Source organism: Sciurus carolinensis, chromosome 9, assembly GCF_902686445.1.
Source record: "Sciurus carolinensis chromosome 9, mSciCar1.2, whole genome shotgun sequence".
Lineage (NCBI taxonomy): Eukaryota > Metazoa > Chordata > Mammalia > Rodentia > Sciuridae > Sciurus > Sciurus carolinensis.
Window position 1 is genome coordinate 64624091 of NC_062221.1, and position 18687 is coordinate 64642777.

The 18687-nt window shown below is 46.6% G+C and overlaps 1 protein-coding gene across 1 annotated transcript in view; it reads right to left on the minus strand.

Annotated features, from left to right (window-relative positions):
* The window catches only part of Xxylt1 (xyloside xylosyltransferase 1), a 158185-nt gene that overhangs the window by 72870 nt on the left and 66628 nt on the right, over positions 1 to 18687 (minus strand). Inside the window, exon 3 of the mRNA XM_047564144.1 lies at positions 2285 to 2417. Coding sequence (XP_047420100.1) covers positions 2285 to 2417 — 133 coding nt within the window. The remainder of the gene's footprint in view (positions 1 to 2284; positions 2418 to 18687) is intronic.

Below are 18687 nucleotides of genomic sequence, written 5' to 3' on the forward strand. Positions count from 1 at the left end.
GGCGCAAAGTAGGGTCACATAAAGGAGTCTGTTGCTTCCGCCAGCTGTGCCCCACACACAGCACGCTCAAGACCCTGTGTGGCAGAAGACTTGCAGTTCTCGTTGCACTTATGGTAACTGGTGATCTGAAGGTGAGAAAAACTCAATTTCATTTTGAATCTAAAATCCTTCAGATGTTTCTTTTGGGAAAAGCCAGACAATTAAAATTGATTTAAGTCGTACTGTTTCTAAAATCGTAGATCTACATACAAAATAGAAATTCTCGTCAATATGATCTAAATTAAGTATGATGAGGTTTCCAGGTTTTCCCTTGAGTTGCATGAGAAGATTTCCAGCCAGGGTTCAAAGGTATCCCTGCTCCATGGCACCTCAGTCAGTCAGGTCTAAACATATCGGGGGTACTGGCGGGCCAGAGCCCTGGGAGCACATCTGCAGACAAGCAGCTTCTGGGTATAGACGAGACAGGAGGGTCAGAAGGACTGAGGTCACCAGTGCCAGAGCTGGGCAAGGAAGGTCCTGCAGCTCATCCGTTCCTCTTCTCAGAAGGGGAACCCAGGCTCCACATGTGGTGGCAGGGCTGGAACTAGCACCTAGGACTTTATGTTCAATGCTCCTGTCGCCTCCTTGTGTGGAATCTAGGACCCCAGCACAAGGCACAACTTGTCTGAAGGTGAGTCAAGATGGCAAGGTTTTGCCCAAACCGCATCCTTGAACTCCCACTGCAGAATAAGAGTCCCTCCCCCTAGTTACTGTGGAGCACTTGGAAAAGTGTTATGTAAGAGAGAACAGCCCACAAGGCCCCAGGAGTTATCAGTCCATTCAGAGGCCTTGCAGGAATTTCCTGTTATGTGATTTGAGACTTGCAAATAACCACCACCAAGTAAAGGCTGTCTCTCCTTCCCTTCCCTTTTTTAAAAACTGTATCTATTGGTTCTTTTTAGTTACACGTGACAACAGAATACATTTTGATTAATTATACAACTATGGACTATATCTTACTCTAATGAGGATCCCATTCTTAGGGATGTACATGAGGGTGGAATTCACTGTGTTTTTTCCACATATGTAAATGGAAAAATAATGTCAGATTCATTTCACTGTCTTTCTTTCTCCTATCCCTGCTCCCAGGCTCTGGAGTTTCGAGTCACTAGCTGCCTAGGCCTGCAGCTCTCCAGTGACTGGGCCTCTCTCCAGGAACGATGTCCCCAGGGAGTCATCATTGGAGGCTGCATAAAGAACAAAAGGCCTGCAAGCCCAGGGGACAGTGGAATCCCAGCTCTTTCTCAGAAAACTTGGGCAGCTCTGGCACTAGATGAGCTGTCAATCTACCCGTTGGAGGATGAGTCAGCAACATGGAACCAAGACCATGGGCCTTTGTTTTCAACAAAACCTGCTTCTGTTATTTCTTCCCACCCGCCACCTCCCGCCTTTTTAACTATAGCATAGGCATATACTATACACAAAGGGATAGGTGCAACATGTACATACCCAGGTGGAAAAATAAAGCACAATCCCTCTTATCCTCCCCCCACCCCACCCCTGGCTTTGAGGATCATCTCTGTGGTTTTCCTTATCATTCTCAGCACTTGAACTATGCATGCCCAAAGCCGGCCACTTAGTTCTGGCTATCATTACCCATACTGCCACTGGCTCTTTTTTTTTTTTGCTTTATAGTCTTCAATTAGATAAACACATTTTACTTAGTCATTATGTTGTCTAGAACATATAAGCTGTTTTCAGTTTGGGGTTATACAGAGAATATTCTTGAACACATCTGACTCCCAAGTGCTGGAGTTTCTCCATGACACACGCTTGACAACGGAACTGCCTCATGCAGAAGATGCTCTCACTTTGGCCAGTTCATGCCAATCAGTGTTCCCAGGTAGTGCTGTCTCTCCCTCCTCACAATGCTACCCATCAACCCCTCTGTGGTCACATACAAGAGGAGTCATGGTGACTCCAAGGCCAAGAAATCCCAGTTGGTCACCAGAATGCAGGTTAAAACTGGACACCTCCTCTGTCAGCAAAGTCCAAGATTTTAACTTCTGAGCTTAACCAGAACCAACAATTGAAACAAATGGGCTTTCCAGATGAAAAATGTCACAATCTCATCCAAACTAATGGGGTAGCATCTCAGCTTGGGGGCAGAGCTGCCTGCCTAGGCCGTATGCAGAAAATAGGAGTGTGCTCCCAAGGCCTCAAGTATGGGAAGATGGTACGGTGGAAGAAGAAAGGACAATGTGGGGAGGAGTCTCAGAGGCCTTCCCCAATAGGCACCACCTACCTGTACACTGGTTGCATCTCTCTGGCTATGCCAATGACAGCACCTGGGAGGAAATTGTCAAACTCTTCAAATAACTCCCGGATATTAGTCTTGTACTTCAGATCGAGGTCCAGTTGAATGATCCGCAGGATCTCTGAAGAAAAAAGAAAAAAAGAAAGAAAGAAAATAAGGCCAGGTGTGGTGGTGCATGCCTGTAAGTCCAGAAACTCAGGAAGCTGAGATAGGCCAACCTCAGCAACTTAATGAGATTGTGTCTCAAAATGAAAAAACAAGAGCTTAAGGTTTATCTCAGTGGTAAAGCACTTGCCTCACATGCTGTCCAGTGTTAAGTTGCTCATTTCACTCTCAAAAGTCTCTGATCTGGATGATACATGATGTGAACACCCCACATAAAACTCAAAAGTGTGCTTTCTCTTTGGAGTGCAGGGTGCGCACACCCCACAGAAGAGAGAGAGAAAAGGCACCATCAGCTTAGTCCCCTCACTAGCTCATTCTGCAAACCCAGATCTGTGTTAAGATGCTGACCCAAAGAAAAACAGCTGAAGGACTGTGGACACCGCCATGCTTTCAATTCACTGTGTAAAAAACAAAAGGAGTCAAAATCATTCAGTCTCCCAATTATCTGGCATGTAAGAGCTGTTAGCTTCCACGGTCTCCAGATGATCTGAGGGTGAAAAGAGGAGGAGGGCAGCAGAGCTGACCAGGCATAAGCAGGGAAGCACGGCTAGTTCACTCTCTTGTCCTTCACCAGGCAAGCCTGATGGAGCTCCTGTGGCATCAATGCCAAGAGGGGGCCATGCAATAGGCGGGCTGGGGCCCTGGCCTCCAGGGGAGATGGGCAGGTACCTCCAAGCAGAGGACGAGCTGGAGCTGAAACATGGACTAGAAGGGTCATTCAGATTCCTGAGGGGTGCTTGATGCTGAATGATACAAGAGAGCAAGTACTTGTACCAAAGAGAAGGACTGGCCCTGGATCAGAACACATGAGTTCAAGTTCAAGTTTTGCTGCTGATTAATCCTGTGACCCTGAGAAGGTTGTTTTACTTCTCTGAACCTAGGTTACTAGGGAGGATAGTATTCATCTCATTGAAATAGGGGCTGCAGGATGAGGTTAGGTGTGGGAAATTATACAGGCTCTAGGAATCCAGGAAACTCACTAAGGCTTGAAGTAGTCAAGGAAGACTTTCTGGAGGAGGAGGAAGACTTAGGCTGGGTCCCAAGTCTTGGCATGAAGGGGTAAAGTGACTCCCATGCCCACTCTAGAACATCAGGGTGCTCCCATTTGCTATCTACCACCTTTTCTTGCCTGGCCAATAACAGAGCACTATAGCTCTCTGAGGACAGACTACCCTCTGAGGACAGAGACCACATCTTTGGCATCCTGGCCTCCATTCATTGTTCAGGGTTTGGATTCAGCAAACACTCGGAATGTTTTTGGAATTCAATAGTCAATCTCTAAATTAGTTTATGAAAAAAAAAAAAAAACGTAGCTTATAATTCAAGAAAAACTGATTCATTTGTTCCTTGTTCTATTTTCCTTTGTGACGCAGAAACAAAACCTTAGTTGACATTCTACATGACTTTTCTAGAAAAAAAAAAGAAAAACATTATAGCAGATGGGAATTCAGTTGCTCAGGCTAGAGGAAAGCAAGAGGATGCTGGGCTGCTCTGGCCCGTGTGGAAGAGGGGATGGGAGACTGAACCCGCCCTGGCAGACGTGGATCCTGTGGCCTGCACACCGCCGCCCCCACACAAAAGGAGTTAAAGGACTGTTTTCCTTCCTGTACCTAAAAACAATAACAAAGGCAACAACCCAGAAATCAGCAGAGAACCTGGGAGTCTGGAGGTCTGGAAGCCTGTGCAGTGACTGCTGGCCTCCTGGACAACAGCTCTGAACAGAGGGTGGAGGAGAGACAGGCCTTGGCCAGAACTTCAGGGCGCCTACTGCCCTCTGAGGAGACCCTGTGCAGAGAGGGAAGGATCCCAATAGTGACACGAAAAAAGGACAGAAAAGAATGTCCAGTAGTGAAAGCTGCAGGCACCAAGAACTCATGGTGGACCGTCAGGGGCCAGTCATCTAGGGCTAGGGACACCCCAGGATACACACGTCTCCAGTCATTTCTCTTCTTTCTTTTGGTCCATCCCGTGTGCCAGGTTCCCACATCCAGGTCTCAGCTCTTATGCATGGAAAGGCCAGGTCAGAGCAAGCCCTAAGGAGACAGGGACAGGAGAGGATACCATTCGCAGCAGAGAAATCACATTGTCCCGGTTCTGCAGATAAGAAGGGTGGGGAATTAGGACTCTGAGTCAGGAGATGGGGCAGCTTTGAGGATCTCAGTGGCAGTTCTGTAGTGTTGACAGGGTTGTGAGAGCTGGGGAACCTCAGCCTCCTGGCCCAGGAAATGCTTCCAGTGGCAGCAATGATAGCCGGGCAGAAGTGTCCTTCTCTCAAGGAGTTTATTTCCCATAACTGCCCAATACATTGAGCAGAGTTATTCCTATTCTGGGATGAAAAAAAAAGAGGCTTAGACAGCTTCAAAACATTAGCCCAAGATCACACACAAAATCCACGTTGGAGCGGGGTCACAGTTTCAGTCGGCTTGGCTTGAAAGTCAGCATGATCCTTCCAGTACAGCCCAGTTCCCCTTTTAAAAGATCAGAGAGGTGCTCAGGAGGCAGATTTTGGCTCTGCTACCCAACACAGGGGCCCAGGAGCACCGGAAATGGCCAGGGGCATTGAGTGACAAGAAGAATTCTGGGCAACAAGCCGGCTGACTGGATTTTTAGAAAAGGACACAAGGCATTTCTGGTAATGTTGCTGTACTTAAGGAAACCTCTGGTGGTAGGAGAGGCCTTTGCCCATTTAGTCCATTAGTCAAATGAAGTTCTTCATGGGAAGCCTACCACACACCATGTGCACCCTGTGGGCCTTTAAGGCCATCTTAGTCCTATTTATTCTGCAAGTCGTAGCCCGAATGTGTCCTTCCCTGGGTTGCCTCCGTTGGCCCTGGTCAGAGATTACAGCCTCCTTTCTGTCCCCCTGAAAGGCTGCTGTCCCTACCTACTGCTCTCTCTGAACCTGCTCACCACTCTTGCACAGAGCATTCCTTGAGGAGGGGAACATGCTGGGAAAGCAGAGCTTGGGACATTGGATGCTTCTTGAAGAGACAGGCTCTGCTCCTTCATCTTGACAGATTCCTGTCACATCTTAATGAACCTCTCCATAAACCAAGCACTTTCCCTGCCCTTTACTCACTGGCTGGAAGTGAATCCAGAAAGGTCCCAGGCAGCTTAGGACCCAGGACTCGGAGGTGTTTTAACTCTGTTTACAGCTCCTCATTCCTAAAGCACCATCCTGGAGCCTCTGAAGCTGTCAGGAGGTGCTTCACTAAATAAGGTAACTGACAAGGAAGGAAAGTAGCCACGGCTCACCACAAAGTGACCCCTTCACCCTGATGTGAAAGGACAGGCCCCGGTGGGGGTAGTGGAGATCACTCCCTTCTATTCAGGGATGCTGGAGGCTCCCTGCAGGGCCTATATTGTCACGTGGGCTTCCGTCCAGAAGGGTATCCTTTTATCAAACTATGAAATAAGATGCCAAGTTGTAAATGTCACTGCTGAAAAGAGGGCAATGATTACTAGGAAGACTGCAATTCATTAGGATGAGACTGTTTAAAGAGACCTGTCCTCTGGTCTCTGGCCATGGTGGAGCCATTTCTCTGTGGGGACTATGTCTGGGCAGTTTTATTTGTAATGATGAAGGTCCTCTGAGGACAAACTGAGATTGCTGTATGGAAGTGACAGTCACAGTCATGGCCCAGAGGAGATGCTGGTTGGAGGATAGCTGGTAGGACAGCAGCAGGACAACTGAGTAAATGAAGGCAATAATAGTTGCCAGAGACAGGAGGAAATAAAAATCTATCATGCATGGGGAAGAACGTCCGAGAAAGACAAGTCACCTACAAAACTCAAAATAATGGCCAGCATCCAGGAAGGGCATGGATGGACATGGATGTGTACAACGCCCAAACCCTGTTAGAATATAACAAAAAGAGGACGACAGAATAATCGAGAATGATAGATCTGAAAAGACAGCTTGGTAATAGCTGGGGCCAATCTACCCATTTTGCAGATGGGGAAACTGAAGACTAAAAAAGAAGGGCTTGTCAGGGGTCACAGAATCAAGCTAAGAGGCAAAACTGAGCTCAGATTCAGGTCTCTGACTCCCTAGCTGATGCTCATATTAGACTCTATCCCATCCTTCAACAAGTCCATAAACTCCTGGACAGCAGAAAACATGATATCCTGGCCCGAAGGTACCCAACAGAACTAGCTCATGAAGTATCCATATTATCTGCCCATGAAAATGTAAACCTGAAGATTAATGAGTGTCAAAGAAAAGAAATGAGATGGTCATAGTGCACACATCTCACAGCCAGTGCTGTGGAAAGAGAACATTGTTCTCCATATTCTCACAGTAACCTCAGGCAGAGATGCTAAGAAATGAACAAATCGTTGTGCTCCTCTCAGAACATACCTTGAGTTGTGTTAACTTCAAAGGGAGGCAGGAGCCAGACTGACATTCCAGATGCCGAGCGGCCCCAGGAATCAAAGCCTCCGTGCCTTGTCGTGAGACCCTCAGCAACCAAGAGATTGTTGTTCTAGCCAGACCTGTTTGTTTCTGGAAAAGTGCTGCTATGTCCAATTAATTATGCCTTCCAACAGCCCCTCATGGTTAGAAATTTCCTTGTGCCTTTGCTTAAATCACATCAATAAAAGCTGAGGTATCAATAATGTGCCAAAGGGAAGCTTTCCATGCATGGGGGACAGTGCTGCGTGGGCCCCTGACATCTGAGGTGCACACTTGTGCTAGGCAGTCTCCCTGGGTGAACTCCACTGCCTACCACTGGCTGCCTGCCCCAGAGCAACCCAACCACATGAGCTCCCCACATTTCCACCTGTGGCTCAGTCGTGGTTATTCTAAACACTGGTTGCCTGGGGATGACAATCTGGTATCCCACAGAAGTATGTCACTCCAAAGAGGGAAAAGGATCCAGGTGGGCTCTCTGGTCTGACACATACTTCCACTTATGCTTCAGTTCCAAGGATAGAGTTAAAAATGTGGTCCCCACAATAAGGTGGGGGAGGGAAGAACAGAAGTTCAGTGGATTAGACAAAGGGGAATGAAGGGAAGGGAGGGGGGTGGGAATAGGAAAGACAGTAGGACATAACTTTCCTATGTTCATATATGAATACATGACCAGTGAAATTCCACATCGTGTACAACCGCAAGAACGGGAAGTTATGCTCCATGCGTGTCAGAATACACTCTACTGCCATTTATATCTAAAAAGAACAAATAAAACAATGTGGTCCCATCTTCGCAAGGGGATGTCTGTTCGCCTTCATCCTCTCTTGCTCCAATTTCAGGCTGAAGAAATGTCTCAAACAAGAACATGGCTTTAAAGAGTTGAAAAATAATAGATAAGATGGAGAGTGCTAGGACCTGAAGATATGGCTTTCAAGACCTCTGAGACCCCACAACATCACCAGTGCTGGCCCTGGGTAGCACTCCTCAGGGGTCCTGACCACCCAGGGATCATCCAGGACTGAGGAAGCTGACACCTGCTGCTGGGTCTAGGCCCTGCACGCCCAGCTGGAGGGCACAGAACTGCAGAAGGCCACGTTCACGGCGTTCATAAAAGCTGGGAGAGTCCCCATCAACATTCCCCAGCAGAAACAGGCTGGGACAACTCATCATCAGCTTCCAATTAAACCAGCCACAAGGCATGTCATCTGACCACGGGTGGAATTACAGCCCAGGGTGAGTAATCAATGACACCGGAACACAAGCAGCACAAGGAAAAAATCCCCAGAGGAAAAAAGGCGCCTTTCTTCTCCCTCCCCAGAAACAATTCCTGGCAGACATATCTTAACACATATACAAAACAACATGCGGCAAAGTAAGAAAAGGAAGAAGAGACAGGGAACGAGTGAGTTGGGTAGCCACCCCAGGAAACAGGAGTGCGTGCTCCCCAGGCAGGCGCCTCGCTCCCTTTCCATTTTGAAACCGCTCTGGAGCTTCCCAGAGGTAACCATTCACAACACGCCAGAGGGCTTCCACTGGAGAGCAGCAGTCAAGTCTCCACGGGCAGGGAGAGGATTTGGGGAGAAGGGGGAACGATGGCAACACTACGCTATGTGACTGGCGCCCTGACGTGGAAGCAGCTGCCTGGAGAGGGGGCCTGTGTTCTCAGTGTCCACTTTGAAATACAGCAGCCATTTGCCACCTGCCTCATTGTACTCTGGAGTTTTTAAATTGCTATTTGGCAATACCTCTGGCCTGCAGGAGCCAAAGGGCAACTGGACGAGGCGGAGACTTCCCCTAACAGTGAGAGGCTCATGACCCTAGAGGGGCTGTTTTGAGGACCACAGTGCCTGTGCGCCCCACCAGCTACACAAGAGTGGCCTTACCCATCAAGGGGCTCTAAGCACATGATGGAGAGCCTGCTGCTACGATGCACAAGCTGGGCTATGTCTGCAAGGGGATCTGTGCTTGGAAATGGCTGTGGTGGTTCTCACATCCAACAGGAAACTTGGATGGTTTCCCAACTGGCCCCAGCCCTGTCCCTCAAAGTGCCCTTCTCCATTCCCTCACAATACAAGGACCAGCTGCAGGGCAGCTGGTGAACTATGGGAATACTGGCTCTGAAGGAACACAGCAGGACATGCCAGGAGTCCAAGGCTGTGGGCACAGATTCCTGGGGCTCCTCCAGCCTGGTCGGAAAAGCACTTCCTCTCTAGAAGCAGGGAGAGGGTATTTGTGTGCCAGGTCCCTGCTGAGGGCTCCATGTTTACTGACTCAGCTAATGAGTCTCCCCTGTACTTATGCTAGGGAATATGAGTACCTCCCACTTCCAAATGAGGAACCTGGGGCTCAGAGAGGCTTGGCAACTAATTTAAGAAGGTCTAGTAAGGAATCAATCACAAAAGTGCCACACTCAATTGTTTGACCCATCGCATACAAGTTTCTGAGAAGTCCTCAGACATTTCTGAAGCCCCTATTTAAATTCCAATATCTTTAAAAACAAGAAAAGCTTCTGCATCAAAGGTGGGAGCAGCAGACAAATCCATGTCATCTCTGTGCAGTGACTAAGACTTCTAGGGACAGAGAAGAGTTTCCCACTTCCACCACCACCTTCCCCAAGACCCTCATTCTCAAGGATCTTGAAGACTACTGGGATTTCCCTTCATAGAACAGAAACCAAAAACAAAATTCTGGAAAAGAAGGCTTAATGCCACAAAAGTAAGCTGAAAGGAAGTCTTTAATGACAACAGTCAATGTGTATAAATACATCATTCTCATAGAATCATCCAAATGCAATGTGAGGTTAGAATTATTATTTCTACTTGACAAATGAGGAAACCAAGAAGTTAAGTGTGGCAATCAAGGTCACACAGCTGGCAAGCAGAACGCATACTCAAAGTTCCAAAGCCCTGCGCTTGCTCTTCACCCAATGCTCTCCTGCCTTCCGGGTCCCTGGACACGAGATCAGGCCAACAGTCGGCTCTGCAGGCTCCACTCAGCCCGGAAGTCCCTGCCTCCCGTGTGCTAATCTATGTTTTCCACATTAGCAGCTGGCCCACACCTCTGAGGAAGGGGGGGATGCAAAAGGAAATGAAGCTCATAAGAATGATTTATGCAACCTTTAGCAGTTCTGGTAAGAGGTCTGGGGCTAGGAGGTTGATATTAATGACCACAATCAGTTTTTATATATTAGCACCATGACAAACTCTTTCTTGCAGCTCTGTTCATCTCCTCTCAGAATGAAGCATGGAAAGTGTCAGTGGTAGCTCAGCCTTGGTGTTGTTGATAACTCTCAGCTCCTGTTTTGAAGACGAATCAAATTACTATGAAAAGATGCAGTTTTTGCTTCAGCAACAAGGTAATGTGGGTCTCCTTCGTCACCCTTAGCACCTCCAGTGACTAGGTGCAAATCATCTGCTTTAGGATAGGATGGAACTCATTTATTAATTTATTTTGATCTTGGCTGAAAATAAGGGACATATACACACAAGATAACACATAACACCCCATCTAAATTTCCCTTTCTTCTATTGCCAGAATGAAATCATAGCTCTAACACCTCTTTATGAAATTCAATGTGCAAGGGAAGTGGGATTTGATATCTGAAAAATCTTTCATTTCTATGCTATAGATGTCCATGGTCCCTGGTGGCCTTTCCACATGTCTCTCTGGTATCTGCCAGAGACTCTTTTTTTTTTTTTTTTTTGGTCTTCAAAATCTGAAGTTCTCCTTCCCATTTGGGACAGGACCTGTTCACAGCAGTTAAGACAGGGGAAGGCTGTTAACTCTTACCAGCCGGCTTTCTTTCAAACTTCTGGAGATGGAAACCATAGACAATCTTCATTGGGCAGAATTAACAGATGTTCTCTAGAGATAATCAGCTACCACTGATCAGCCCAAACAGTAAGGGGTCAACTTCCCCAAGTCCCCATCTGAGGTTCTCTCCTATTTCTAACCCCCTAGGCTTGCTCTCTTTCCATTCTAACCACTCCCTCCACCCTCAATGGCCCACCCTACATTATGGATTTGTGTGAAATTAGTAAAACTAGCAAAGTTTTCCTCCTTGTGCCCAAAGGTCCTTGCCCACACTGTTCAGCATGCACTCCCAGCTCAGGAAAATTTTACCCACGCTTCAGCTCATTTAATCCTTACAACAACCCCAGGGACAGATGCATCTATGTAGATTGTGTTCAAGAGAATTTAACAGAACAATGTGTAAAAGTCACAATGGCTTGAAAACACATAAGACAACAGCCAAGTCCTTCAGGGAAAGATTGGCTGCTCCACAGTTATCAAGGGTCCAGGCTCCTTTTGCCTTCCCATTCTGCTGTCCTAGATCTGGTTCCCATCCTTTAGGTCACCTTATGGGGCTCTGGGAGACTTGGTTGCATTCCAGGGAACAAAAAGGAGGAAGGAGAAAGGACACCCCTGCCTGCTCCCTGCAATGAGGCAGGCCCTGTAAGCATTCTTTCTGCAAGTCTTCAACATGCCTTCTTGTATCTTCCTGGACAAAATTTAGTCACATGGTCATAACTAGTTGCAAGGGAAACTATGAAGTACATTTTATGGCATAAACCTGTCCCCAAATAAATGGGACTCACTTACAAATGAAAAAGGAGAAAGCTGATAAAGAGTAGCAACAGCAGCTCCCCAATTTACAGATGAAGAAATAGAAGCCAAAGAGATCACATGGTCAGTAATGGCAGATAGGAGCAAAGTCCATGTTAATCAACCTACATCCGGATCCCTGTTCTTTTTTCAGAGTCCCCTTGCCGCAGTGGAGCTTGGCTCCTTCCGGTTTACTCTCCCTGGGGACCTCCACTCACCCTCCCCACGCCAAGGTGGCCCACTAGTGAGATCCAGACCTGCCAGCCTCAGTCTGTCACCCCAAAGGGCTCCTTTCCCCCATCACTGCCTCATGCTTCATACCCTGCCTTGCTCCCTGCACGGTGTTTCTTGGGCCCCAGGCATGGTCATTTGTAAGAGGGACCAAGTCAGAGATAGCCAGATCCCAGTGAACTGGGCAGCCCCTCTGTTGAATCACCACCCCTGAACTGTTTTTGCAATGCCCACTGGAGTTCTGTGAGCAGGATGCCTCACTTTGGGACATCCACCCAAAGATGGCTGGTATCTCCTGAAACGGTTTCTGATAGCAGACTTCTTGTGACCACCGTGTTCCATTCTGACACTGAAAACACATTTCCTGCATGCTGCCCGGTTGTGTGCTGAAGAGGGAAGCTCATCTGCAGGGCCCTGACTACAAATGCCTCAGTAAGTACTGGCGACTGCCTTTCAGCATTCTAGCACCTTGGTGACCTCTTTCACATCTCCAATATTTCTGTACTTCAGCAGCAATTCTTGGTGTAAACTACGAATTTGCCATTTTATTCCAGAACTGAGCTACCTGTTCCTTCCACCCAGCAGACACATCCTCTTCCAAAGTGTCTTGCAGCCTACCACAACCTTCACACTCAAGGTCAAGGTCTCCTCTGCCTCTTCCAGTGAGAACAGTTTGCAGGACCTACACGCAATAGAGTGGTGTGTAGCACTGAGATGCTCCCAGAGAGCTAGGTGAGGTGCTCCCAGAGAGCTACGTGAGGTGCTCCCTGACCAAGGCGAGGAGACCTGCCCTCTGCCAGTCCCTCACCACTGCCGGGGACTGGGACCACACAGCAGCAGCAGAAAAGTGGGGCTCCACACCATTCCTGCTGCTCAGAAACCCACATCAGCAACTTCAAGGAGAAAACCCAAGCTCTCCACTTCATGAACCTGGACATGCCTTTCTGTACCTCAAATGCAAAGAACTACCCATTCGTGGATCTTTTGCAGCAGGAGGAAAAATACAGTTGTCATCTTTTCAGTGGCAACACCTGTCACCATGAGATGGTTTGCAAGCTAAAGAGCCAGGGGTCAAAGAGACCTCAGGTTTCCTGTCTCTGGCCAAAATATCATGTTATAATATTAATTTTTATATGAATTTTCAAAAGGATTAACTATCATTATTGATAAAACAATGGAGGACCTCAATGACAGAAATTATGCTTTTATATCTTACTTAAGTAATCCTCACAGGTAGGGTTTAATGTCCCCATTTTATAGTTTCTTCTTCCCAAGATAAGCCAACATTTCACTGCTTGTCTCCCTATATATGGAGGCCCGAGCAGCCCCTCCTGTAAGGAGTCTGAGGGGAGCCACACAAGGACTGGGGACATCACAGGTCTGGCCCCTGTGCTGGGTGCCCACTACACCATCTTCACTCAACACACAAGTGGCTTTCCTATGAAGCAGGCTCCCCATTCATTTCCACCAAGATGCCCCCTTACAGCTTTTTCCCATAACAGTTCACAACTGAAAAGAGTCTGTCTACCAGACTGCATTTGAGCACTAGTTAATTCATTTCTTTATTTTAATTAAACTTTTAAAGTTTTAGTTTTTCTTTTATTTTAATTAAATAAAGCTTATTTGTTTTGATTTTAATTAAAGACTTAAAGTACAATGTCAAAGTGACAAACTGCAGCTGAAAACCAAAGGAAATAAAAGCCCAGTACAGTGGCACATGCCTGTAATCCTAGCAGCTCGTGAGGCTGAGACAGGAGGACTGTAAATTTGAGGCCAGCTTCGGCAACTTAGTGAGACTCTGCCTCAAAATAAAATTGAAAAAGAAAGTACTGGGGATGTGGCTCAAAGGTAGAATCTTCCTGGGTTCAATCCCCAGAAGAAAGAAAGAAAGAGAGAGAGAAAGTAAATAAGCTTTTAACTCCTAACTATTTCAGCATGCACTTCCTAAGAAATGAGGATACTTCCTTCCATGACAATAGCACAACATCAAAACCGATTCACATCAGTATCTCATCACTAGTCCTATTCAAATTTTGTCAGTTGTCCAAAAACAAATACAAAATTTCTGGTCCAGGAGTGCAAATAGTTGTCACATCTCAGTAAGGCCTCAATCCTTCCTAGTCTTCTGCCACCTGGGACAATTTAAGGAGTAAGGGCCAATTACTTAGTAAAAGGTCCCTTGATTTGGGTTCACCTAAAGTGTCCTTATGACAGGATCTGGGTCAGGCTTCTTTGTCAGGAAATACAGAAGCTGTTATGGATTGGATATGAGGTGTCCCCCAAAACCTCTTGTGATCGATCATGTAGGAATGTTCAGAAGTGAAATGATTAATTGTGGGAGTCAGTTCATCCTAGTGTGAATTGACTGACTGGTGGTAACTGGGCAGGTGGTGCAGGACTGAAGGAAGTGGATCACTGGTACACCCTGGTGCACTCTACTGCAAAGAAAAACTTTCAGGGAGCCTCCTGATGGTGGGCTGCACCAAGCAAATGCTCCCCTGGCTGGGAGGCTCTGCTGTGTGCAGAGGGCAACTGGAAAAGGAGGGAGCACAGGGTTGCTGATGCTGGGAGCCTGTCATTAGAGTACTCAGGGTGCCAATGACCCTCTTGGAAAGTCTCCAGTCACCCCAAGCTATTCCTACATCAACTAGTAAGTAAGTGGGAAAACTGCCCATCAGGGGCACTTCTTAGAAGGCAGCACCCTTCCTTTCCTTTCTTGACTTTTTTAAACAAGTTATGCAAAGGGCTCTATCTTATTTAATGGAATGTGGCCTTTGGGAGTTTAGGCAAGTGAGAGTAAGGTTAGAGCCCTGGCTCACAGGCCTGGCTTTAGGTCCAACTGTGGGCAAGTCACTTCCCCTTTGGGCATCAACTGTCCCAGATTAGTAGGACAAAACAGATGCTCTTGGCAACCCCTCCCAAACCCACCATCCTATCATTCTAAACAGAGATGGCCTTTCCCCCACACTCACAACCTCTGCTTGTTCTCAGAACAGCACTGACACACATCAGGCACAGCAGCCAGACAACACTGTACTGACCTCACCTGTGCCCAGCCAAGTGAGCTACAAAGTCCCTACTGTGTACAAGTACTATGCTAAGTGGAAAGGTTCAGAATGAATGGCATCCTGCCTAGTCTCAAAAATGCAAAGGCAGAAGAATTTTCATCATCTGTTCTCTGCTGCTGTTTCCATTGTTCTCTGGCCCAGATGGTGGCAGCCCTGTCACCCAATAAACACGCACAGAGTCTGCTCCTAGGGTGAGCAGTAGGGCCATGGCAGTGAACGATGGCCCACGGTCGCAGGGTCCTGTGCCTGCCTTCTGACTGAGCAGCCAAGGACCCCTGATGGTTCTATAGACCACCTAGGCTTAACTGATGGTTCTCCTGGAGTCTCTCATGTGGATGCAGTAAAAAGGCAGCTGAGGCTAGAGCCACTGAAAGGCTCAGCCAGGCCAGGCGTCTAAGATGGCAATGCACATTATTAGCAGTTGATCTGGCTGTCAGGAAGGAAGCCAGCTGCACTGTCGACCAAGTGCTTCCATGTGGGTGCTCCCTGGGGTTTTGGCTTCCTCCATCATGGCAGCTGGGTTCCAGAGGGAGTTTGCCAAGAACAAGTGTTCCAGGAGACCCAGTCTGAAACCACAAGGTTTCTTGTGACCTAGCCCTGAAGTCATGCAGTGTCACTTCCACTATATCCTATTTGTCAAAAACAAGCCACAGAGCCAGCCCAAATTCAAGGAGAGGGAACTATACACATGTGGAACACTGGGAGGCATTAAGTTTCTTCTTTATACTTCTCCAAGTTTTCTACCACACACCACTTTTTTATAATCACAGAAATAAATCTGTGTGTATGGACTCTGGGAATAGAGCTGGGTACCTAGAAATAAATTAACACACAGAAGTAAATTAATATCTGAGACTTTATAATATTGTCATATATATGATTAACAGTGTATCAAATATATTAATATATGCATTTATATGTGTCTATATAAACACATAAGACTAGAAGAAAATATTTTAAATCATCACTTTAATAAATGTGCAATTATTTTTTTAATATATTTCATTTTTTCCAAAACAGCCATGTGTTTTTAAGTGTAAAATATTTTAAAAGGAATTAGTTAACTACCTCATAGAAAATGCCTATTTTGGGTTAGGGTTGTGCCTCAGTGGCAGAGCGCTTGCCTAGCATGTGCAAGGCACTGGGTTTGATTCTCAACACCAATATAAATAAATAAAGGTCCACTGCCAACTTAAAAAATATATAAAAAAAGAAAAAAAAAGAAAATGCCTATATTTAGGTCACATATATCAGATTTAAGGTATTTTACCAGGATCTCAACTTTCTGTTGGATTCCTTTTCCAGGTTTCCAGAGTTACCCATTTTTATAACCGTTTTCCTTAGTCAAGACCATCTAGAAACTTCTGTCTCCTTCCTGCTTCAACCCAAAATAGTTTAATGGGTTTCCAAATGCATTTTTCAAAGAAAATGAAAACAGCAAGCTGGGAGTTCCTTCCACCTGGTTTCTTTTTCCTGTCATTTATTTCTGTCATTAATTGTGCTGGTGCTCCATTTTCCCGGCTTTCCTCTAACCAAGTCTGTGGCAATGACAGGCGTGTTGAGTCTCTGAGCAGTTTGAGAAAACCCTCCAGTCTCTGGGAGATGCAGAGCTCCAGGCCTAAGGGAATCTAACAAAGGGAGGGTAAACACAAAGACAGGAGTGGAGAGATCACAACCCCAGGAAGTTCCCTCAGCCTCTGTGTCTGGGAGGGGGTCCAGGTAAAGTAATCTCCTCCCATCAGATTTCAATGACTGTCAACCTCACCTCAGACAAGGAAGATTACTAAAAATATAGGGACCATCTAAACCCAACACCACCAAAAGCAGCTACCAAAGGACACAGGTGGGCCTTCTTGAAGCAGGCATAGAGAGAGCAGGGGATCCGGGCAAGAGATGTCACAGGTGGGCCTGGACTCACCCGGCAGAGCCCGTCTTCCCAAAGGAGGGCAGATTCTGATAGCCAGGCACTGGCTCTATTCCCAGCGTTCCCAGGCACGCATGCTCTGGGAGCCCGAGGAGGCAGATCTGTGGAGTCAATCCACTATTTTTACCCAGTTACTTTCCAACCATAAACCCACACTTCGAATTTCATTGTTTTGGATGGATTAAGAAATCTGACTTGGCCTTTCTTGTGGTTTAATATCCTATATTCCTGTATAAAGGAAGAACCTCCCATTTCTATGGAAATAAGTGACAGTTCTTGGCAGGCTGGTATCCAGATTATTGGTATCTTGACTGTCTCTAAACCTTACACTGCTCTGAGCAGGCAAGGATGCCACAACCTGCCTCTTCTCTCCTCCACCACAGCAGCCTCGCCAGTGACAGAAGAGTTGAACAAATCTTAAAAGGATTTCCAAATGATTTCAATGATAAGGTCGGGCATGACCATGTTGTCACAAACACTGGACATACATCAAAAGAAAAAGCAGTGCTCCTTTTCTGTGAAAACCAGTTTGAGTTTGGTTTTCTGTTTAAAACTTTCACCTCCATTCATATCCTGAGTCCAGTCGTGATGCTTGGTAACTTTCATTCCTGTAATACAAACAAAGCCTGTCAAAGGCACTCCTAGCTCTGGCCAAGCTGTGATTTTCTGCTCAGGCACAGAGCACTTCTTATCAAAAGAAAAATCTGGAACTGTATCACAGCTTACTTCTCTACCTCATGAAAGGTGCGCAATGCTGTCATGAAAACTGAAAGAAGTTACTAGAAGGATTCTGTTCAGAAGGAACCCTCCCCCGACCCCTGGAAGGAGAATATGCTAGAAATATTTTGTTCAGGAAGAAACCAAGAAGCTGAAGGCTGGGCACTGCAACCCCAAATTCTCTAAGATCCAAGGGAAGTTCCAAGTCAGACCCTCTGAATGAGCATTTCACCAAAAGGGCACAGGGCCAGTGACATCCTGCATGGTTCTAAGACACCGAATGCCTTTCCTGTTCATGACAATCACACGACAAATGTTCATTATACCTCTCTTAGGCACCAGACACCGTTCAGCCCACTGCAGATAAGCAGGGACCAGACAGATGAGGGCCCTGCTTTCCTGAAACTTGGAGACTAGACAAGATGACTTCAGAAAATGGCAAGAGCTATGGAGAAAACGAAATAAGAGTAATGGGATGCAGGGTGATACTGTGAGGGCTGCTGCAGGTGGCTGGACAAGGAAGGAAGGGTTTTCCCAAAAGCAGCACCTGAGCTGAGACCTGAATGATGGGGACACAAGAGCAAAGATCTGGAGGAAGAGAGAACAAACGGCACTGCCAGTGAAAAATGTGCATTTAGCACAGTCAAGTAAAAAATACAAGAGGGGGTAATAGCAGAGTAGGTGCAGGGTGAGCAATGAGCAGAGGTGTGAGGTTCTGGCTGGAGGGCAAACAGCACCTGATCCAATGAGAGGCTCCAGGTGGCAGAGAAGTGTGTTTGGCAGTCGTCCAGGCTGATCAGTGCCCCCACTTTGATGATCTGGCACCTCTCTAGACCTTTCTCCCAATCCAGGTATACATATGGGGGAGCCCCCTGGGCACTCTGGGTCTCTAGGCTGTGCTCCTGAGGATGAGGATGCTCAACTTGAGAGATGACCCAGAGCTCTCCTATTTAGGGAACTGCATCTTCCTGCACTTTGGGCCTAACTTTCTGTTAGATCAAACCATTCTTCTTCTTTTAGGACTTTTCACAAATGCTGAAAACATTGATTTGTTTTTTTATTTATTATTGGTCTTACCCACGAGCCTGTCCACTCCACCAGGGCTTGGAATATCAGTGAAGTCATGTGCCACATAAGGATGTTTCAGTTAGCAACAAGGGTGGTCCCAAATGACTGTAATGAGCTAAAAAATTCCTAACCCCTAGTATTTTGTTTTCTGTGTTCAAGTATGTCAGATACACAAATACTTATGATTGTGCTACAGCTG